At 30.2% G+C, this 25,734-nt stretch overlaps 1 protein-coding gene across 6 annotated transcripts in view; it reads left to right on the forward strand.

The window, feature by feature from the left end:
• The window catches only part of LOC113399104 (semaphorin-2A), a 343,072-nt gene that overhangs the window by 202,925 nt on the left and 114,413 nt on the right, over positions 1-25,734 (forward strand). For all 6 annotated transcript variants that reach the window (XM_064217028.1, XM_064217030.1, XM_064217027.1 and 3 more), the window contains one exon: positions 3,401-3,541. In XM_064217028.1, the coding sequence (XP_064073098.1) occupies positions 3,433-3,541 (109 nt within the window). In that variant the 5' untranslated portion in view covers positions 3,401-3,432. The remainder of the gene's footprint in view (positions 1-3,400; positions 3,542-25,734) is intronic.

Here is a 25,734-nt window from a genome sequence, read left to right on the forward strand (position 1 = left end):
AACTAATCTTGGCCAACTTTTAGAAGAGGCTACTAGGCAAATAACTTCAGGGTAAATATGGGTCGTAAGTATTGTAAGTAAACTATGGAAGGTTCTTAGCGTTTTTATTTCATAGCAATCTTTTAGGTGCACTGTAATAGTTTGTTTATAAATATCAATTAGTGTAACCATAATACAGTGTCCCAATCAGCATCAGCATCAAACCTCAATCTTTTTGAAAGTTTTTTAGTGAATACTGTTACTGTGTATCAGAATATATATCTGACATAACTACTAGGATTGAATGATGGCTGGAACGATTTTGTTTAAAAAATATCAAGTTGTATGTATTTTTAATGCTTGTTCGTCTAGAGTCAATATAACGAATCGATTTAAATCTACTTGTATTTCTCTATATAGTATAAAACAAAGTCGTTTTTCGTCTGTACCTTAGATCTTTTAAACTACGCAATGGATAAAATTGATTTTATTTTATTTCTTCAATGTAAAAATTTTATATAGATAAACAATAAGGTTATTGTAGCAGTGTGAATCCGGGACTAAAACGATTACGAGCTAGTATTTATAAAAACTCTATCCATACAGAAATAATCAGTTTTAATACATTAATTTAAGAACTAAATGCCATACTCATATAAATCATAAATTGACTAGAATATATTTGCTTTATAATAAAAAATACACGTAAGCAATGTTAAGGGTAACAACTAGGTGTAAATAGTTGATTACTAAAAATATCCTATAGCGAACTAATTTTCAAAACTAAAAACATATCACTCTCGTAAAAAACTTTTATTCTACGATTAAGCAAGCACTTCGTTGAATCCAGTGGCAATACAAATACTATTTGATCCTCTTTGCGACTTTTATATGTTTTTAATGACAACATCGTGATTTTAATTTTGTATAAATAAAACTAAATTTACGCTTGGACTCCCACGCTCTGAATGAAAAAATATATCAAAAACCAGGCAAAGAAGCATTCATTTTGTGAACGACATTAAAGTTTATAGAATATCGCAAAAAGTTATAAAAGTACAGGTAGGCCTGAAGCCATTCGCTAGCAGTTTATTAAGCCGAGCCAACAAATAGTGAAATTTAAATAAAGAAGCTGCGCTAGGATCAATTACGTTTTAAAAGACGGCAGCCCTTTTATAATATTTTTAGAGCTTTTCATTAAAAATTTTCTTCAAAGGGAAGGGAGCTTGTCTCATTATTGCATAGGATTTGAGAAACTGCGACGAACGACGAAATTCAGGTGCGGTCTACCTAAAGTGAATTTTGAGTGTATTTTATAATTTTAATTAATTTTGATTAGCAAGGCTTGCAAGATAATATTCTATTCAGTTTGTTGTATCCTATAGTATAATAAGATGACTTAAGCCACTCAATAAAGAATTTTCAATAGTCTGTTTCAAACTGCATTGATAATAACAAAATTATTTTCGTGTTTTTTTCAACACTTATCACCAACGGGAAAATCCCCGTTTGATTCTTATTTGAAATCCTTGAATTGATCGGAAATTTTTGATTCTTATTTGGTTCGATTGATTAGGTTTCAAGTAGATTAAAAGTTCTGTATTCAATTACAATATTAGAAATATTAAAATTTGTATGTATAAAATCTATCTAAATTCCTGTTTGATATTTTAATCAGACATGAAACACGTTTGCTGTAATTAGAACGCCTACTTTTCCTCTTAAGATGAAGACGGTATAATTTTAGAGAACAAATTTTCTCAAGGCACTGCGGCTACTTTCGTGTATTTTTTAATTCGCTCCTAACAAAATGTATAATAATAGTTATTTACATTGAAAACTTACATAAATATCTGAAAAAAAATGAATCCAATCATAACCGCGAGAATTGGTGACAACACTTTTTCGTTGAATCGCAATGCCAATTCTCTGGAAGAGAATGAAGCAGACACCAGTGGGGGTAACAAAACGAGGTGTTATATTATTTAGAAAAGGTTTTCCGCTATTACTCTAAAGCCCTTGGGCCGTTGTTTCAGCTACAAGCGGTATAAAGATACAATAAGTAATTATATACTAATACCTTTTTTACTCTTCAGTATTTTCCTTATATAGTTATTTCGTTGCAGCTCTGGCGTATTATAACAATTGTTTTCTGACGTAAAACAAGACTAATGTATTAAGCGTTCCACAAGAATGCCATTTTCAGGAATCCAAAATCAGTCTATCAAGTGTTTTACATCATCAGAACTAATTCAAAGGGCTTAATAACAATGGAAACGTCGATAGTAACAAGAGAAAGTAAATAATAGTTATTCATCAAGCTTTAAATATTATTACGTTTATTTGTATGTATAAATAACACGCAAAACTATAATTTGTAAAACAACACTTTATTTGGAAACAAGAATATAATTTATTATAATCCATTATTTTTTTATTTTAAATTCTGACAACCAAATATTTCATATGGTAAAATTTATACTTGAGCTTGGATTTTAAAAGGTTCTCAAAGAGTGAAGAGGGGACAAGACAATAAGGGTAAAATGACTACGTAAAATCGGACCGTCGGACAAACGAGTGATCCAATAGGGGCTACTTTTTGCTTTCAAAGACTAAAAATGCAGATTTCTCCATCACTCTCGTCGTGAGAAAGGCTGGCTCAAAGGATTGAACGTAATTATTAGCGCCTAAATGTCCATGTGATTATTCGACGACGAGAATTCTGATGATTGCATCGCTGCAAGCCATATGAAATTCTTGAACTCTTACTAACTCGTAATGTAAATATATATGTACACATTATATCTATATATAAAAAAATATATGATAAGTGACCGCATAGTAGACACTGTAATTCAAAAGACTTAAAATTTAGAGGTGACATTGGTTTTGTAAAGTTAAGATGAGCACTAAGACGTCGTCCCAGAAAAAACCAGCTATCACTATGATCGTAACTTTTGAAGTCTTAATTTATAAATATCAAAGGAAGTCATGAATTTTCAGGGAAATATTCCTAATCGAATTTATGCAAATTCCTTTGCCCAGAATAAACTCATTTCACCTTAAAAACTTTCTGAAAAAAGAAATCAAGTTTGGAAATATATTTTTTGGACGCTTTATTTGCCAAATTTTATAATATTGAAAAGAAACGAACGGATTTGCGAAGTTGAACTTTTTCAGTTATTATTCATAAATGCAAATCCGAAAATTTCGGATACAGTTATTTTCAAGTAAAGGATTAATTGGAAATTAAAGATATAAATTGCTTTTTATCTTTTTAATATGTCCGTATTCGTCAGGACAGCTGTCCCTTTTTAAAGAATCCTTATTTATTTTTAACATTGTCATTTTTTTTATGAATAACTAAACATTTAATAAGGTATGAATATATTAGTTACAATATTATTATGTTTTGTTTCAGATTTTGCGATGCGAAGACGTAGATAATCATCGATGATGGATGAAGTAACGCAACCTATACGAAGTATGGCTTTGCTATGGATCCTCTCAGGCCTCGTGGCAGTGGACGCAGTCAAAGTCGTCATAGAGCCTTTGCCTAAAGGTATGGTACAAATTTAAATATTTTAATGATACCCATGATTTCTGAAGTTGTTACGATTTACGATTGTATCTAATATAATTAGGCTTTACGTTAAAAGTATTATGGAAAAATTGTAAATTAAACGGAAACATAGGTAATACAGAAGTTGATCCTGACTAACTTTACAAAAAAAAAAGTAACTTTTAGACCTGTCGCTCACAGCAAGGTAAACAAAATCGGGCGTCCGCTCCTAATTTACTTTTTTCGACTTGAAGCACGCTGAACGGTCCCCCGAACTTCCTCCCTCTGATGCAAGACTTCGTTTTAGTTTCGTTTAATTTCCTATCTCTCTTGTCGTAGCGTTTATTACGGACGCGCACCCACACCGACGTTCTTTTGTTCAGGCATCACCACTAATAACCATACCAAAATAATTTTTATTCGCGTCTCCTCATCTATTTTCGGACGCTTTATTATATTCGCATTAATTTCGCAGTTCGCAGCTGCAAGTAACGCAAATTTCTAAGGAGTTTTTATCTGCCGCCAATGTTCTTTCTTTTGAAAGTGAGAGCTCCTATTAATATTAATTAAAAGTTTGAATAATTGAATGGATTTGGAATTGTTCTCGTTGTTGGGCTTCTCTGGGAATGAGTCGCGGCAATAATTAAAACTTGAGAGGGAAATGGGTTCGAGTCCATTATTTAATATCTGTTTAAAACATTTTTGTCAACTTTCGTCTGTGTTTTCGTGGAATGCTAATAAAGTATGATACTTATAAGGAAAAACGTAAAGGCCATGCATATCTAAATGAGTAAAATTCATAAAACTTGTGATGTCAGTCACGAACTTAAAACAGATGCAATTAAGAGCTCATCGTCGGCATACTAATGAACGAATTATTTTATTACTATGAAAATGTCATCATGAACATCATTAATAGAAATATTTTTTCAAATTATTTAAGAGAAATAATTCTTTTAAAACTTTAATTTAGGAATAGTTCAAAGGTACGTTCATACTACCAAGGAACCCCCTATGTGAATGTATTAATAGCACACAAGTACAACAAAACCGATATGTTCTAGTGACCTTTAGGTTAATGCTTGATTTATGGCTTCAGATCACGTGGTTATGGTATCGCGATTGAAGAGTAAATAACTAAAAATGATATCAAGCTAGCTTTAACTTATTAAAGTGAAAGTATTTTAGATATTTTATATTGTTGAGGTGCTGTGTAAGGTGTAATTATCGCAATAATCCTATTGCGATAATTGAATGTCAATTTGTAAAGAAAATCTTGAACATGGTAATATGCGTTGTCATCTTTGTCAATGCATAGCAGCCATGAAATATCAGATCTTATGAGACTCGTGCTTGTAAAAGTACTGAAAGTAACTTTGTTGGTATTAGCTTGTAAAACTACATATTCTGTATATATAATATTCTGTAAATATAACTGCTAATATCTGCCAAAAATTTTTAGTCGTAATAACCCGGAATTCGAAATTTGTTGTCTTACATTCCTGTACGAGTACTTACTACACAAATAGTCTGGACTATTAAAAGTATTTAATGTTAACCAAATACTTTCCATTTGTACGAAAATCCGCAACCGCGTTCATTTTTAAGCGGTTCTTTTATTTTTTGCGGCTTTTTCCAAACCGATACCTGGAAACCTTCAAAAAAGGAGCCTACACATTTTTTAAAGGCAACGCACCACTTTCCATTACGTGAGCTTCCTGATCGTTTGTCACCTATACAAACATAAATACAAGCTGTACTATTGTATCAATTTTTTATAGGTATGCCTCTTCTACAGACTATGAATGTCTTTGAAACAGAGTAATCGTATTACCACTCGTACCTATATACTTAAATGATGTACAGTTTAGTTTAACAAATGGCTTACGTGGACTTACAAGTATCAGGCACATTATTAGGTACACCTTAAACTTATTAACCTTAAGTTTTAATAATACCAGTACAAAAACTGACAAAAGTAAAATAAGTATTTTTAGTGTTAAGTAATTAAATAAATGTTGTATATGCACATATAACTTCTATTAGTTTCTAATAAATAATTTTCTCAATAATAATTAATTCCAGTTTAAAAAAATTATATACATTTAACTATGTATTAACAAACGCATTATTTATGCCTTTAATTGCCTCTGTATTCTATGAAAATCAAAAGCTAATATTGTATATTACTTTTTATATTAAATTAAGTAGATAGATTACTTGAACCCGATTCTAAGATCTAGATTTTAAATTTTAATTAAAAATATTTTTTATTTAATATACAATAAAATATCCAACTGAATTTTGTAAAAAAAAGCGTGCCCTAGTTTAGTAATAAATAGGATCACTTTTCGCAACTGCATTCAAAGCAGATATATCACCAAAACGAATGGTAGGAATTGCCACATGAACTTGTTCCACACATCAACATGCCTGGCGAATAGGGCAGTAGATCTACTGGTGCCAATTAAAAGTATAGATGGTAACATGTTGGCGACAAATGGTGTGCACTCATACGTTGGACATTGGCGACCGTTATTCGCCAGCCACATCCGATAGTGTATAACGAAATTCGTTTTAAAACAACTTATGTATTACTACAGAATGTATAACGACCTAATTGTAAATAACCTTTAACGATTTATTTGTTTATTTTATGACGCTTTGTGTTTCTCAGAACTCTTAACATAATAGAAATACAGATAGCTTTAGACAATTTAATTTCGACCTTACAAATTTAATCTTATTACGTTCGAAAAAAAAAAATCCACGTCGACGAATCTTGATAGATCAAGTCTGTTGAACACTAGTCAAAATATTGCAGTAATATTTGTGCATCTATAAAATAGATAAAAAAGAAACTAAATATTATTGCAAAAAAAAATCTTAACATGCTAAGCATGAAATATTTGTAGGAAATTTTAAATTCTTTTACAAACACGCAGTGGAGGAACGTGATAAGCTGAACGCTCTTATTACAAGAGGGCTTTGTGTCTTACCGTGAGATGAAATTGCCTGTTATTTTGCTATAAGTTGGCATGCAAGAAAGAAACGATGCGGATGTCACTTATCCTCAGTAAAATCTGATAATATTCTTTTACATTAAAGATATTTCTTTTTACGGAATAAATAGTTTTAAATTAATGGTGCTATTATTTAGCTAGGTTGCTGGGCCCCTATAGTTTTTTAAAATAAGTATCTAGTAGTTTAAATTAGAATGACAAAATTAAAAAAAATAATTCATCGTTGATTTTATACTTCAACTAAATATTTTTATTTTAAATTTATCTTGTACTAGTTTCCGCCTATTTGTGGTGAGGCAAAAGGTATTAGATACCCTATGTCCTTTTTTGTACCCCTACATGTATTCAAAATGTAATGATGATGGATTGAGTAGTTAAGGCGTGAAAACGTAACAAACAAACAAACCCACATTTATAATATGAGGATGCGGGTGATGAAGGATAAAATACCGTAGGCACGTAAGAAAAACGCATGTTAACTGTAATATGTGTTAAGGGGCGGTGGGTTTCTATACTTAAATATACTAATAATTTTTCTATGACAGCGTTACTATTAAATTATGTTAGTTTTTATTTTTTAATTAACCACAGATAAAAATCTATAAGAAAGATAGAAATAATTATGTCACCATTGCTTTTATATTGAAAAGAAGACACAGCGTTCTTTAAAAATTAAGACATTTCTAAAGGTGGTTGATTTTTTGCATGCTCGTCTGATGAGTACCACTTACTTACTTTTTATTTTACCCTCTAACTATAATACAATGCTCTAACCCGGTTTGAAAAGTGAGTTAGCCAACATAATTAAATGAGCAGGCGGATTGATAGTATAAGAAGAGGTTTATAATTCATAGAGTGCCAGGGTGCATAAACGACAATGTTCAACTATGTCAGCGTGTACCATTAGATATATCTTCGGCTCGGGTACTTAAAATTAAAAAAATAATATATATATTGCATAGACAAGCTCATTCTTATCACCTTAATGACATTTGTCTTATTTACTATTCAATTCAATTCATAGTTTAATGGCTTTTAGTTGTGCTGACAGGGCACAGATTAATTCGCCAATGTCCTTATTTACTATATAACTTTCAAACTAATTGTCATCATTTTAATTTATGCGTTACCTTTCATCTTATAGACGAAAGTTATAAAGTCAAATGAAACTAAGAGAGTAATGGCTTAACGAGTCTTAAGAATTAATTCGATATTTAAAATTAAATTCGAAGTCACGAAAGGCTCTACTTAACTTTAACGATAGGGTTTGATTTTAACAGTATAATTGCTCCCAACATTCTCCGAGCTCCGCGTTCACATTTTGGTTACATTGTTTCAAATTTATATTGGTCTTCTCATAAAAGATACAGCCGGTTGACTTTCGCCCAAACTAATTTGCCCGCAAAGACAGAAATTACAAAGTTTTCATCTAGAATTATACTCGCGCAACAATATTGCGAATTCATTTAAACAATCTGTAAAAGAGCCACTTCATTTGTATGTTTTGTCGTAATTAATATTTTAATAAGTCATTTTTTCGAAAGCCGATTATAGCCCAGTGGTAAAAACACGTGAATCTAAGCCATTAGTTGTGGGTTCTAGTCCTGCAAACGACACAGACTTTTTTTGTACTCAATTTATGGTAATTACCAATTATGAAATATATAAAGAAATAATTTGTTTATTTGAATTAAGGAATAACTACAATTGATAGAAAAATACAAGAAATACTTTTTCGATTCAATTCAACACCTTAAAAAGCGTTGTACTTTTGTTTTTCTTTACTTTCTGAAAAAAAATCACCCTAACCATTAGGGTAACTTTTAAAATGTTCGTTTGTTTGCAAGCACTTTGTTATTTGTGAGGTCGCCTTGGGGAAAGTTTGATGCTGAAACAAATGATGCACGTCCTACGCCTGATTGACTGACGAGTAATCGTGTATACTGTGCTGTCAAATACGTAGATTACTCTAGCTTATTAATGGAAATAATATATATTATTATTTGAAGAGGAATATATTTTTATGGATAAGGATTAGGTATTGTTAATAATATTAAGATTACATACAATATATATAATTTTTGGAGTGTTTTATTTTATAAAATTTAGGAGTAAATAAGTGTTAACGTACATTGCATACAGTTATGTCTCTCAAAATGCGTTGTTCAAATAAATGTGACAAATTATAATTTTATACACTTAGTGCAAGTTTTTTTTTTTCAATAGTTTGATACCAAACCTCAAAGTATATTATTAATTTATTCAAATGAATTCACAATAGTCGAATTACACATATAATATACACATTACAAACAATAAAGCAATAGCTTCTGACATATATTTTATTCTTTCTTTTCCTTGTTTATCTTTTTTTTAAATTGAAATAGTACTCTAAAGTTATTGCCGAACGATTAAAAAAGAATTATAAAAATCCGTTTAAAATCAATGAAATTATTGAGGAACATACGTACAAAAAATAACAAGACTGTACCAATAACCTTCTTATTTAAAACTCGCCAAACATGTTTTATATTTAATATTTATACCTGATAATAAAAAGGAATTCTCCAGAAAAAAATTATAATACAAAGAAAAAACGCAACCGCGTTGTAACCGAGCTATTTCTGGAGGAATGGTGTTGCTTGATAACATTTCAGTTTTATTCAAGAGTCGGAAACAAAAATGTCCTCGAGGAAATGAACGAAAAATCCACTCTGCGGCGAAAAGTCTCGTGTCTCGCGGGACGCCACAAGCAGCGATGATTAACGTCCTTTACACGAATAACTGTTATTCTCCGTCGCAAACAATATACGAAAATTATAACACACGTCCATTATTTATTATGGGCATTTAGCTAAAACGATACGTATGATACATTTTCTTTAAAAGAAAACTACTTTGGTCAAATGAGGAAAGTTTCAGTGACAGTATATTAGTCGAACGGCTTATTACTTTATTGCTGTTTGTTTCAGAAATTATTTTTGTACTTTGAGAATTTTCATCCATCAATTACTATTTATTAATACGAATAGAAATCTAAAACTGTTATTTCGTAAAGCAAAAACAATTAAAAAGCTAAACTCTCGATATTTAGGAAATAAACCTATCACATTTTCGGTAAAATAAAGAGCAGACGCTCTTGAAATTACAATTTCTAAAACGGTAAATTAACATATAATTGTGAATAGATATTAAAAAATCCAAGCATATATCATTTAGATCTGTCGCATCGTTGTTCGAAGAGAAAAATAAACAGCAAAACCCAAACAATATTTATCTATAATAACAAGATTTTGCATCACAAAAAAAAACAAACGAAATTAGCCGTCAAACTTCTAACGCAAGAGATCAAGTGGAGCCTCGAAAACAATAGGAAGAGATCTCATTTCAACCCCAAATACGTTTCCGATATTCAATATACGCTTCAAATAGGATCACATGAAAGTCGTATCGATAGACCGTAATATACAATAGGTATAAATAATAACGCGCTTAAAGTAACCATATGCAAACAGGTCGTAGGAAGCGTTCCCGCAACGTCTCTCTTTGACGATAAAATACTATGTTACTGTCGTTACGATATTCTGAAAAAAGGTATTATATATTATTTTTTTAAACTAGTTGGTACGTTCATATTTTTATGAATGCTTTGTCGTTTATTTAAAGTGAAATGTTAAAGCCAAAAGTGCTTTGATTAAAGTTACGTGCAATATATATCTCTTCAATATTATTTTTTACGTTTATGTATGTATACGTGGCTACTTGCATATCTAAATGATAAAAAAAAAAATGACTAAGACTCTGAACTGCACGGGCTAAGAATTTGTTGCTGTTTTCGTTACATTAAGCCCTTGTAACTAAAGATTTTTTCTAGACAAGAATAGAATTATAAGAATTTTATCTAGACAACATATTTGTATAAAAATGGTACACTAACTCCGATGCAAGTACACAATCGATGTCAAAGATGAACCGGATAAATAAAACAAACGTCACCCATAAGTTTTGTAAACGATACAAGAGTATGAGTTCTATGATCCAGAGAAATATCAATTATAATTACAACAACATATTTTGAAACAAAGCTAAGTGTGGCGTGCGTTGAAAATGTTATATTTTAAAAAGGAATATAAGTTGATGACAACTTTAAAATCGTTCAGACTCTAGACTCAAGAGGAGTGTATAAACTTAAGATAAAATCAAGAGGCTGTATTTCAGCAGTATAACAGGAACAAGAGATGGTACAGAGAGCAAGCACATATCAACAGTTATTCAAAATAAAATAAAAACGGAATTTTAAACATATTTTCTTAACCTGCTACAGGTGACATTACGAAAGATACATTTGTGTATTGTAAAGGATTGGTCAACCAATTTCACACGTGGATTAGAAACGTACTGAAGATCCAGCTTCAAGAAAACGGGAAAATGAAATAATTAACAATTATAATAGTTTCCAATATTTATATTTTTCAGTTTTTGCTACAATTATCCATTATCTTCCGTTTTTCAACAAAGCTTAACAATTCCAATGTCAAATTATAAAAAAAACTTTTTCTACATTTATTTATAAAAACGTCAAACCAAAAAGTATCTATTACATAATACATTACTCTCTAATAACTCATATATCATCATAACTCATTAGCTCAAGCTAATGAGTTATATTCAATCATATAATTATGTATGTATAGCTTCAAAGACTTTATACAACCTTTAAGGATTATTTATAAATATGTTAATTAAAATAATTTATAGGCTTACAGTACGTAGTTATACACTACTGACAATAGTTTTCTTTTTTGTTTTATTTGTATAAAATGTAAATCATATTGTTTTTATTCAGTATTGAAATAAAATAATGAATTTAAATTTAATTTTATACGACTTTTGAAAAGGTTATGAATTCAGTTTTTTTATGTTTGTTACCTAAATACTCCTTCATTTTTGAACTGTTTTATATATTTTTTTTGTTTGTATGCATCTTCTTTTGTATGCGTTACTTTTTTCATCCCATTTGAAGTTTAAGAAAAAAATTTTAGTCCATTATTTTTTTTGGTAAAATATTATAGTATCCAACATACATTGCTTAGACATTTTAAAACCAATTGTCGTAACCCATAAAATAAAATAAGAAAACTTCGCATGGACAACGGTGATGAGTTTTGTAATACTGAAACGGAGAACTAGCTGATTAAACATGTATAATACACCACAAGATAAATACATACAAGTCTGGTCAGAATAATGTTTGTCAGAGAGCAAATAGGGCTCTCATTGAAAAGGCCAGCCTACTCTTTGACACAGAAGACTAAAAAATAAGTTTTGTGCAAATACAGCCGTATATTTGAAAAACAGATCTGTTACCTCAAGCTTGAAAAATGTAACTCCATATGAATCGTTATATGGAAATAAACCAGATATATTTGTTTATTAGGATGTCCTCTGATGGTTGACATTCCCAAAAAATATATTTAATTCTGTTTAAGAAATTTATCAATCGATTTTATTGGTTTTTACGGCAAATGAGAAAGTTTCTTATGATCTATGAAAATATTTTGTTGAAAATTTGCTAAATGCTGTTAAAATTGAATTGTGTTCTAGTAAATACATCTGTTTCTTAGTCTAGCAGCGTGCTTGAAACAATGTATTACTGGAAACAGAGTATTGTAAACATTACATCGTGATAATACCCAAAGTTTATCAATTATATAAAATATAAATATAAAATAACCGACTTCAATATATATATTACTTAAAAACAAATACCAACAGACGGGAAATAGCCGACAAAACAAATTCTAAATAAATTCATGACGGAGTTCTGAATTAAAAAACTTAAAAAAAAACAACGGAATTAACAATTTGTTAACAGACTTCAAACAAAAATATTTGAAGTCGGTTAACAAATTCATGTAATTGATAACAAATCAATATTATCAATATAACTAAACATACCGATATTCGGTACAACTATATGAAATAGTTTTTTTTGTAAAAAGTAAATTAAATTACTTACTTAATTCAAATCGACTTACCAACATCTTGCTGATTTGGTCAACAAAGGCTTATTCTTAACGTATTCTTATTTTAAAAATAGTTTATAGAATCAAGATATGTTGCTTAAGGCCGTATTAATTACTTGATTAAATATTATTTGACTTACATCTCCAGTTCATATTGATTATTCATTATATTTGGTAATTTATTATACATATACATATGTACCAGAAATTTAAAGTTAAAAATAATTAAAAAAAGTAATCGACACCATTTATTTTACCTTAAAATAAAACATAAAACTCAAGCTGTCGTTTGTGATACAGAGCATACAATACTTATAAAATAAAACCTCGTAAAAAAACGATCGAAAGCCTTCATTACACGTAAAGTAAAGGAACATAATACATAAAACTATTGGACATATCAAGAAACACCATAAAATATTATGTTTTAGGGAATAATATTGTTAAGGTATGGTTAAAACGGTATATTTGTATTCATATCATGGGACAACAAGCCAACTAACTTTAAGGCGGTATTCCTGAGAAATATAGGTTTATTTAATTGACGGAAGCTTTACATATATATCCTATTGAAACGTGGCCGTTTTCGGAAATTCAATATTTTCCTTCGTACATTGAAATATTATCAGTTGTAGAGAAGACTTATGAAACAGCCTACTTCGGAAAAATTTATTTAAGTGTTCGAGTAGGTAACGAAACTGGATATTATATATTTATCGAATAAAATCCTCACGGTTTCTTTGCATTAGCGATAACGGAATAATACTGGATTAAAATGTGTATTTTCAAAATCGTTACGACTACTTACACGGAGCGGAGAGTTATTTGTTTACTTTGAAAAATAATAATTAATTGAGTAATTATATATTCCTTATAGAAATAAATTTAAAAAATTAATATATTTTTTATATTAAAATACATTTTTATTATTTAATAACTCATCAGTAAAAAATGTTTTAACAATTTCAAATATTATATAGGTAGCTGATAATTAAATGTTTAATTAATTTATCTTATTTCATGAAAATTATCATAATTAAGTATGAAACAGCAGTCCTAATTAAATATATTACATTATAATGTATAGTTCGATTAATCGGATATTTTTTCTCGTTGACTCGAAAAAAAAGCTTCTATTATAAATACATTTTGAATTTCGAATTAATTATTTTGTACAAAATAACGCTGTTGAAATATAAATGTATCGCTTTTAAACCGGAAAAGTAACTATTAGAATTTGTTCGTACGTTTTACGTTTTTATTTAATTAATACGTTAAATTTCTCACGTATTCCTTTGTAGATAGATATTCGGAGTTTGTAAAGTCATTTGGTCATTTATACGATATAAAAGCCGTTCGGCTACATTGATACTAGTAACGTATTCTGGTCAGCACATCCTGACCTTTCAATATCATTCCAACTGAAACCGTCTGCGTGGAAAAAGAAGTCGATTACCCATGTTTACGCACAAAATAAAGTTTTCTTCTCATTGGCTCCGAGATAAAGAAAGACAGAGATTAACCTCGGCTCGTGTTTGCAATGGGACCGCCCCATGTAAACGATGCTAAATACAAATAAAAAAAATATCATTTGGCATAGCGTAATGGGCTCTGAAGAAAGGTTGCTTTACGACTTCTTATTTGGCGTCTTGTAATGAGTTTTGTAACGAGAAGGGTCTTGCAACATCGCTTTGAAGTTAACGCGCGATTCGCTCACGATGTTTATAACGTTGAAAATCTGATTTGTTTCGTGTTGCAGGTAATCGCTGGATATACGAGATCCCTCATCGTTTTTTGAATTGAATCAAAAATTGATAATCGAGATGATATCAAACATGTTTGTGATAAAAAAAATACTAAACATCTTATGGAAATAAAATTCATAAAAGAAAAATGTACGTATATTTCAGAAATGTAAAAGTTTTTATAAATGATTATTATATTACTTTTAAACTATACAATGGATCACGAGAAATAAAAAAGTTTATGTAAAAATTTAATTTTAATCAACTGTAGATACAGGACAGATTCTGACAGAAAAAAATGTATCAGGTTTAAATATGACTTAATAAATTGAATGTATTTTTGCACGTGCATACATTTCTTAAATGTATTATTTTATAGTAACTTTAAATAATATACAATGCTGTAAGCCGAAGTTATAATTTTAATCATATTTCAAGGCTTAGCTAGCCTGATGAGTTTTATTGAAAAAACGAAGAAATCAATATTTAATATTCGGACTCTAATTTTAATATCAAAGAGACCGGTATCGTATTAAGCACAACATACATCAAAGTAAAAAAACTAAATAATGGTATTCTTAACCTTGTTTCTGTAATCCTGTCACTTTGAATTTCGCCAGAGGTGATCCTTGTTACCTCCTTTTACGTCGGCAATGTTTCGTCTTCTTTACGAGTAACGCTAAAACCGAAAGCAACCTTTTCGCTCTTCAAATGTTTTTTTTGTATGACCATGGAATAAAGAATAGAATTTTATGAATGCGAATTTTTCACAGAGGACTAGTATTTTCATTAAGATTTAATATTCTATGAAAACATTTAGTATTAATGTGAAATAAATATTTAATTTTTATGTCGAAGTTACTTACAAAAGTAAATTTGATATAAAAATTCAAGTAATATTTTAATATAAGATACAGGTATTTTATATTATAAAGCGTAAAGAATTTTCAATATAATAAAATATTATTAATAATCGATAGTTGTAAAACGATATGTTAAACGTTTTACACAGATTATAACAATTCGATATATAAAAACTCGGTTCACCTATAATAAAAAATATCTTGCCCTCAATATTCTTATTATAATCTGTTACCTTTTACAAATGTAAAATAGAAGAAATTGTTTTATTTATTTAATCGTAGACCTAAAGATAATATTAATTTAAAAAAAAATAACCACGACGTCTAATAGAAATAAATAGATGTACGATTTATTTCTGTGGATAGATGGATAGACTTAAAATAATACACAATCAATAACAAATGAATTAATAATTGTGAGAAGTCCACGTTTATTAGTAAAATAATAACTAACCCGTTAACCTCATTATACTATAAATAAATAAATAAATAATTTTAAAAAGTACAACACTAAGATCGTGAAAAATAAGGATACCAACGTATTACATAGGAACACGTTTCAGTGGTCGAGGTATACGATATGATCCCTGGTCTCAAGGGATCCGGACCCTAATTGGACGTGGGCTGCCTCAGAATCGCTCGCCGATTATTTAATCTTTAATACTTGTATCTTACATTTTATATCAATAAAATGTATACAGAGTCTAGACGTTTGTCGTAAAAACATTTTTTTTTTTGATTATTTTAGAATAATTCTCAAAGTGTAATAGTAATACTTCAGTGTAATACTTAAGTCTATAATTCCAAGATTTTTTTGCTTTTAATTATATTTAATTTAAAATGCTTTATAAAAATTGTAAGTAAAGTCATGTCGTACAACAAAATAATTACACAGGCATAAGACTTAATTAATTAATTTGTTTAAAAATAATGACCCATAAATATGAGTGAACATTTTTTGTATTCATTTCTTTTTCATCTATTCCATAATTAGGCCAAATATTTATAGCCAAGGACCACTTCGACAGACATTAACAATTATAATTCAAGGCTGCATTGTTAAGTGAAATAAAAAGGGCTAATTAATTAAACGAAAAATTCCAATTCTCCGTATAAATTAACAAACGAAGGTGACTAATCATTTTAAATGTGCTTGTTACAATATACTGACGATATTTAAATAAGTATATGTATATATTTTTATTCCACGACGTAATAATTTGCCATTAATGCGCATTGGACAAGCATTTCCATTCATTTCGCATTCTCCATATTAGAAGGACTTTTTTATGATTATTGACTGGTGGTAGGGCTTCGTAAGCCCGTCTATGTAGGTACCACTGACTTATCAGATATTCTACCACCAAACAGCAGTACTTACTGTTGTGTTCCGGTTTGAAGGGTGAGTGAGCCAGTGTAGCTACAGGCACAAGGGACATAACATCTTAATTCCCGTCATTGGTGGCGCATTGGTGATGTATGAAATGGTTAATATTTCTTGCAACGCCATTGTCTATAGGCAATGGTGACCACTTACTATCAGTTGGCGCATTTGCTCGTCCTCCTACCTATATCAAAAAAAGTAGACCAGCCGTAAAACAATCCCGAAAGCGCTGCTTCACGTTAAATTATCGTATTAATATTAATTATATAATCTTATTTGCATCTTTTTCTCGCTGTCTTTACTGAATGTTAGTGGACCCACTAGGCATCTTGTAAGCAAGAGCGTCACTCATAAACGTCACGAAGGCACGTCGTAATTTAACGTGGAAGGGCGTGCCTTCGTGAGTTCGTAGATCTTTACAAACTATTAATGTATAAATATTAATATGTATTAATTTAGATTAAAACATACTGTTTAGCTTTTAGTGTGATATCAGTTCTAAATACGAACCACTATTATAACTGTAAAACGTTGCATAAAGACCATTTCATTTCCGAGTTTAATATGTGCTATAAAGTAAGACGTCATAACTACGACATTATTTCAAAAGAAATGCAAACAGGCTAGGTGTCGGTAAGCGCTCATCTCTGCCTTTTGAAACAGTGCTTAGAAAACATTCCATGCGTTATTTTTAAGATATTCTGGCCTGCTTTTAGTCTTTATGTAACAGAGAAAACTAGGGTAAGTAAAATAATGAACAGTATGCTCTTTGTACACAATTTTGTGTCCATACAGATGACCCATATGTAGCTCTACTTTCCAGCTTTTCAGAATACACAACTGATTTTTTTTTTAAAACAGTGTTGAGATTTATTTCAGGTATGTTTATAAACAACGGTTAACAATTGAAGTTTATAAAAAAATAAAAAAAGAACAATATAAATACATATATATATTAATTTCATAATTTAAAAATTTTATGTTTTTATTTTGCTTTGTCCTTTTTTATACCCTTAACGTTCATTTAATTATATTTTTTTTTTCATTATCTTATATAATATAAATAGGCCTATTATATTTATAAATACTATACTTTTATCAAATTAATTTTTCTAGCCGAGTATGTTTATTGTGTGATCGTACTTTAGCTTGACGTCACGTGAAATATAAGCAATAAGTAAGGGACGATTTGTTTGCGGCGAGTTAATCTTGCTTCATGACTATTAGCCTCCTGTCAGCCGTCTGTCCCAGTCAATTGTCCACGACAAATGAGTTTTCATATCTGTCCTACTAACATTACTACTGTGTTTACACTAGTTCTAAATTATGAACTGTTGACGTTAGGTAAGAAATGTTATAAGAATTAGACACATTTGTGTAATATTTTTTATAATTTATATTTCTTTATAATAATATAGAATCCTTGTTATTGTAAACGTAGTATACATTTATATAAATATTTAACTTTAAAAAAAGAAACATTTCTTTTTAATATTGTGTAATAAATAATAATTAATGACATAGCCTAAAGGGACAGCGTTAAACTATAACTAATAAAAATTATTAGTTTTATTATCTGTTAAAAATGAATTTATTCGATTCATCTCTAGACATTATGTGCTCTTGTACTCGTTAGAACTTGGAATTCTTTTTACTTATCATTCTCGTCCAACTTTACTTTTTACAATATTACTGATAAAAACCTAACTAATGACTAAGTTGTTCTTAGTTATATTAAAAAAACGAACTAACTATTACTTTTATTATTTCGATGACTATAAGATCTATTAGCGCAGTGGTTACTATAATGTGATTTGTGCTACTTGTAAATTGATCGAACCTCACTTACATTTTTTATAATTGGGTGTTCCTTTTTTGAAAATGACGTGTTCGATATAAGTTTTATCGCAGATTATATACATTAAAGACTCATCCCAATTGGTTGTAGATGTTCTCTTTTTTTAAATCTTATATTTAATTTTTTAAAAACTTTATTCGAATTAATTAAGCAACTCTTAAACTCCGAGACAAAATCATTTGTATCAGAGGCCTAACTTATGTTCTAAATAATTACGTTTTACGTTTGACGTTGGATATATATTCTCAGACATATTCTATAACTTACCTAAATTTCGACAACACCTTAACATATTTAAAAGCACAAATACAAAGCCGCTACACCGTCCTTAAAACAAGAACAGACTGAGACTTATGATGAATAAGCGATGTGACTAACAGACAATTGTTCTAGTACATTCAACTTGAAGTCAATTGTGGCATCGGATTAACTACTCGGTGCGAACCAACGAAACTCCGCCGACGATATCATTTCGCTCTAATATTCAATTTAACTTTGACACTTCGCTCATCCAACTGATCCAACAAAACCCCAGCCAGCCTTTTGCATTAGAAATTATAAATGACAGATTTTCGTAAAATATTTCAACTTTTCTTTTCGTTCGTATCAAGGCCTAAGTGTTAATCGCGTCGCTCAATTATTTGAGTGTTTAAAAAGATAAAAAAATCTTTAATCTTTTTTTCTTTTAAAAATCTTATAAAAATCATGAAAAGATTTATGAAAGATATTACTCACAGTAAATCCTCGTATTTTACATTATCATTTTATTGTATATTCTATTGAAACGCATATAGATCATAAATATTTTTTTCGTTATTGTATAATATGATCAGTGTTTATAGCGTATCAAAAATATTGAAAAAATATTCGTTTAGATATTTATCAGTATACATAAATAAATTATTAATGATTACTTGGTCAAAGTTATACTCTTTGATCGGTGGAAAGCAGATAAAACGGCGCTAACAATATAGATGTTCAATAAATTTTCACTCCACGTCCCTAACTCCTTTAAGAATTACCATAAACTTATGCAGACATCTAATACTAACTCTTAACTAGCAATACCTAAAGTGTAACAAGTCTTTAGACTGCCTTTGAATGGAAAAGCTTATTGTAATCGATTTCTAAGCACGTTGAACTTCTAACAATATTGTTAATGTATTATTATTTTTAACTGACTGAGAACAGGACCTCCTGTGGTTCCGTGTTTAATCTTCACGTATATTATTAATGTAAAGTAACATTGTAGATATATAGTAATATTCTTATTGTTTCTTTTAACGACCTCCGTGGTCGAGTAGTGTGTACACCTGTTTTAATGGGTACGCCACTCCGAGGTCCCGGGTTCGATTCCCGGCCGACTCGATGTAGAATATGTTCATTAGTTTTCTATGTTGTCTTGGGTCTTGGTGTTTGTGGTCGTACCGTCGTTAGTTCTGATTTTCCATAACACAAGTGCTTTAGCTACTCACATTGGGATCAGAGTAATGCATGTGATGTTGTCCAATATTTATCATTTATTCTTTTTTTTTGTAATTTTTAGTAGTCATCTATATGTAGATTTAAAAATCATAGACCTAAATGTTCGTTTGAATTATTTCTTATTAATAATATAATTACATCTATTAGAAATAACAATCCATTATACTAAACATTTACCACTTACTACTTATAATTTAAAACTATACATAAGACTTAAACTATAAGGCTACCTAATATTTCTTTTTTTTTTTAATATTGGCTTTTATTTGTGCCGAGAGGGCAGAGATTATATCGCCATGTCACGTGCGAAAGGATAGCTAAATTCAATTAGAATTCACTCAATAAAACCTACGAAGAAAAATGTGGGTAAAAACTTAACTTTTATACGTTGATTAGAATTTACATAAATATTCTTACTTAAAACTGATTTGAAATAATTATATATATAGATCCTTTTTTTAGTCAAATTACAAAGGGCAAAATCCAATAATGTCCATTTGTTGAAATAGCAATGTCATTTATCATCTATATCGACTTTGACACACGGATAGATAGATATACACGAATTATTACGACTCAGCAAATACTTTTTTATTTAAAGACATAGACAAAAAAAGATGTAGTTCATAATTATATGTATTTTATTTAACCTGTTAGTTAGCATGTGTAGGTATCGTGCTACAGAATCTTAAGCTAATTGCACAAAATCGATTACGTATATACTGTGCACGCACATTTGCTGCTTAATGTCAGTGTACTATCTAGTTTATTCAATTTTATTTTATTTAAATAAAAATTTGCTTTAAATTTTTTTTTAACTTCCTACATACGTATTTTAATTAATGGTTTCACATACTCTTTATACAATTGAAAACTCATTTTATAAATAAGAAATATCGTTTTATTTAAAAGACGTAGTAGTGAATACTTAATATCGTCGCTCACGGACGCTCAAGATAAAAAAACTGAAATTAACTGGGCAAGCAAAGAGAACTGTTTATATTTTTAACCTCTCTCTCTCTCTCTACCCTTTGACCAACCTCTAGTGTGTCTGACAGGCAATTTGCTATATAACTTCTAATAAATATGCGAAATGATTAAAACATTTCGAACTTACGTTACAGAGATAACTCTCAGATCTCATGTTAACACTAATAATATACAATATAAAACACTTGGAATTCATATAATGATTGTTGTTGAACAATCATTTTCGATTTTGATGGAAAGGATGTGTGAGCTCATGGGAACAATGTATGCTGAAAATAAAATTAATTTCGTCACGATCTTAATCCTCCTTACTTACTTATATTTAAATCTTGTAACGATTAGGATTGCTTTTATCGACGTTTTAAATATTTTATAATGAATAATTAAAAAATATAACTTGTAACAAAAATCTTCAAACTTATTTTCAAATAAAATATACTCTGTATGTATACAATATAAATTGTTTATAAATTAGATTTCAATAATTTAGTATAAACGACACGCTATTTAATAATGTTTATGAGTAAAAAAAATATTATAATAATGACTACGGAATATGCTTTTCCAACTTTTACTTTTAATACCGTATTTTCTTAATAATAAAGGTTAAACGGTGCAATAAAGATTAAAGATAAGTTAACATTTTGACCGTTAGAACAAAGAAGGTGAAGTTCGATTCGAAAACCGAGTAATTTTCTTTAAGACCCATAACGCTAAATATGAATACTTTTTATACCTTTCTTTAATGAATATGGTTTTAATGGCTATAAAAATATACATTCTAAATGAACTCACAACGAAGTCGTTTCTAGAATCCATTTACGAAAGTTATAACTTACAACATAAAGAGACGGTTACTCATTAGATGGTTTTGTTAAGTAATTTACATTTTGATTTTATCGAATTCACTAAAACTAATAAAAAAAATAATAGTTTAAATGTAATACATGAGCTTTAGAATTTTATGAAATCCGTTTCCAATGCAAAATATAATATTGAAAATTGTTGTGAACAAATCTCTTATTGACCATCACCAGTCAATCCTAAGGTACTGCTGAATAAATGTCTCCCTCAAGGCGAGACATAGCTTCCTGTTTTATGTCTTGCGCATCAAGTTGGATTAAGCTAAATTCTTCTTCCAACTGCTCAGAGATATTATTGTGTGTAACTTCATAACCTGATGAGACGCAGACTGAGTACCAATGGCTTTACGTACTTTTCGAGAAGAAAATATGATACTGTCAACTTCTTCGTTCAATCTTTGTTTTTGATAATTTCTAGACTATGTATTTTATTGACCCCACCTGCTATCTGAACCCAGAACATCATGACCTCCAATTTTTTTTTTTTTAAATTAGAAGGAATTCTGGCACATAATAAATGTTAACACTGTCACTTACAAATATTTTATAACATTGTATTTTTTTAACAATCAACTTACCAAAGAAAATTATTATCATTTAGTTTCGGTAATAATCAAAATTCATCTTATGAATACAGATAGCTTCTTTATATATAGCGTTTGGCTTATTTACTTGATCTTTAGTAGTATAATCTAAGAATTTTATTAGAATAATCAATCATTTAAGACATCAAGTCATTATTTATTTATTTACTTAACTTTGTACATTAACTCGGCCTTAAATTAAATATAAAGGTTTTTTCGTATTGCTTAAAAATATTTACGTCTTTTTAAAATAGACTGAACAAGTAAAATACTAGATAATTCACTTTATAGTCAATAAAGGATGTCAAAACATGATGCAATTCCATCTGTAGACGTAATAGATCATCAATAATGTCTTAAGCCTCAGATATCGACCGAAATCCGATGTACGACAGTTTTGGTTTCGTGATTTCATTGCTATTAGGGCGTCCGAGCCGTCCCACGTTTATTGTCCAAGATACGAGTGGATTTGTGGAAGCAATTTCCTTTATACATTTTGTTTTGTCCTTTTTCCTACAGTTTGATGGTCCACTTCGTGAGTAGTAGCTCGACTTCGATTTAACGAAACTCCCTCAATCGAAACGATACGCATCTCTACCGTGACCTGCGAATAAAAAGGAAAACTGTAATTATTTAAACAGATCACGTATTCGAGATTGAACGAAAACTAATTTAGCAGCAAGTTCGTTTCGTAAAAATTAAACATAGTTTCAATTTTGTGCTTTTTAGTTTTGCCGAGCCTGTCTATCTGAATTCAGTAACTAGTGAAATTCGTTTAAAAAACTCAAATAACAAAAAAGCAATTATACTATTCCAAAAAAAAAAAAATACCTGTATCTAATTCGAATCGAAAAAGTAATTTATTTAAAAATATATTATTAAAATAATATCGTTTCTCTAAACTGTTTGCCGTGTTATCCCATCAAGACGTACTTAAAGATTCATGTAGTTCCTTTACTTCTACGTCACCTTATTTTCAAGGAAACGCGTCGTAGTTAAAGTAGTGTGCCTCCCTTTTTAAGCCAAATAAACATGACATCGTCATTCAAACGGACACCGTGTGTGAGGGTCTTAGGTCTGTCGCCTCGACCTCTCCTTTATCCGTCAAGTTTTTGTCACTTCTCCATTCACCCTAGCCTACATTTGTTGGGAATGTCGGTCCCACCGAACACATTTTCTTTGCACGGACATTGTACACACTAGGGTTCTGATTAACACAATAGTTTATATTCTGGGCACCTTTCAAATAAAACAGGTTTCTTTTGTAATAAAGACGGAAGTTGGATAGACATTTAATTGTGAATTAAAGTATATCGCGTAGTAATGTATCAGTGGAAATAAAGTGAGCACAGAACGATGCCATTTGAGGAATCAATCAAAGCCGAACGTTCGCACAATCAGCGTGCGTGGACCGGACGAGCTAATCAAACTAATGGCCGCTAGAGGGCCGCGCGATTGGGCCGGAGTCGACGCCGCAACAAATCACAACAATAACAATGACACCTGATTGATTACAGCTACCGATTTCGTTACACCTGATACTTATATCACTTTTGAAGATTATAATATCAAACATTTATGTTAAAAAAAATCTTGCGTTGGCTATTAATAATCTAGTTTAGCGTATGACTTGTGTAAGGTGTGCCAAGTCAAAAATACCCTCAGTAATCAAGACCGAACCTACCACGTGTAAATCGCTAGGCGACCCCCTATTTAAAAAACGTCTTATTTTTATTTTGTAGGGTCATGTCCAATAATGAAATTGTCCCGTTGATCTAGTCCTAGTGAATAATACGCACGGCTAGCGTTGATAGAGTTATGGGTTCGAATGCCAATTCGGCCCTTAAAAAATAATTTGTTGCTTTCAATAACAAGCAATCTTAACAAATTAAGGCTCAAAGCTTCTTAGAGTCATGGCTTCATGCCACTATCTATCTGTTGTATCTACTACTTTGCATCAAACAAATACTCAATAGCAAGAGCTTACATTATATTTATTTTCCCTAATAGTATATCAGACAGTATATTAGTCATCTAAAACTTAATTCGGAAAATTATAATTGAAATCAATCATAATAGACAATAAAATATCGAATATTATACATACATCACGCATAAGACACACTTACACATATAGAATTTATACACACACGCAAGGGAATATCTGTAAAGTTTATTTTTATTTTGTTGACTTGGCTTTTATATAACAATAATAATACTTGTACGTTTTCCATTAATTATACGTAGATATAAGCCTTATTTTCGTTTAGGTCTTTTTGTTAAATTTCTTTCTTTGTATTTTAGTAAACAAAGTCATAATCAAAATATTTATTCAATATATTGGTTGTATATATGTATATACCACAAACGTGACGAGACGTCCTTCATATCCAAGAAGAACTGGTAAAAGATTTTTAAATTATTTTTAACAGTTTTTGCATAAATAAATGAAAATACCCTCCTAAAGGACAGTCATCTGTATTGACCAACGATACATCAAATTATAAAGAATAATAAACAGTTATAATAACCATTCTCATCAACTGACTTCTTTGAAATACTTGAAATGCAGTTACTGAAGATTATTTTTAGTTCGAAACGTCGCCGTCAGGTGAACGTCAAGTTAGTGTCGAGCCACGACCATGCTGCGGCGGCGCTAGCGTTTGGACGTTTATTAAGTAGGAAATACGAACCACACAACACAAATTGAAGTTGTTCACTGGATACAATATTAATAGGATAGTCGATCATAGTGACGTACCATTTAGCATTTACGTTTATATGAAGTTAAACTTGTTGAACTACATACGTACGAGGGAATATATGTATACAAAGTTGGAGTTGCCGAACTGACAACCGTTCACAACAATAGAAATATCTTTTAGTATTCACCTGTCGACGCAATAATTCCATCGCGCTTTCCACAGCGCACGTGCATTTAGTGCGACATCCAGCCAGACTTTTGCGGATACAACACAAAGGTAGTCATCTTTTTGGTGTCCAACGTAAAATCTAAATCAATGGTTAGCTCACTTTTCTTATTGCCACCATTATTTCACTGGCTCTCTTCGTGGTGCGCTATTTTGACCACATGGAAACCAGACTCCCGTTGCAGGAACATTGGGAGCCCGCCACATAAAAATTCATAGAAATACGTGAATAATGTGATAGTACTATCTCTAGCGTCCGAGCGGCCTTACATTTTGCTCGATTTTCTCCCAGTCTAAATTCATGGAAGTTTTATAGTACAGCTATAAAATTGAACGCTCTCATCGTTTTCATTTCTGAGTGAAATATGTTTAATTTCCTAAGCACGAAGCAAAAAATAAATAAAAATGTAACATGTATTTCATAAAGAATACTGCTGTATCG

This window comes from Vanessa tameamea, chromosome 15, assembly GCF_037043105.1.
Source record: "Vanessa tameamea isolate UH-Manoa-2023 chromosome 15, ilVanTame1 primary haplotype, whole genome shotgun sequence".
Lineage (NCBI taxonomy): Eukaryota > Metazoa > Arthropoda > Insecta > Lepidoptera > Nymphalidae > Vanessa > Vanessa tameamea.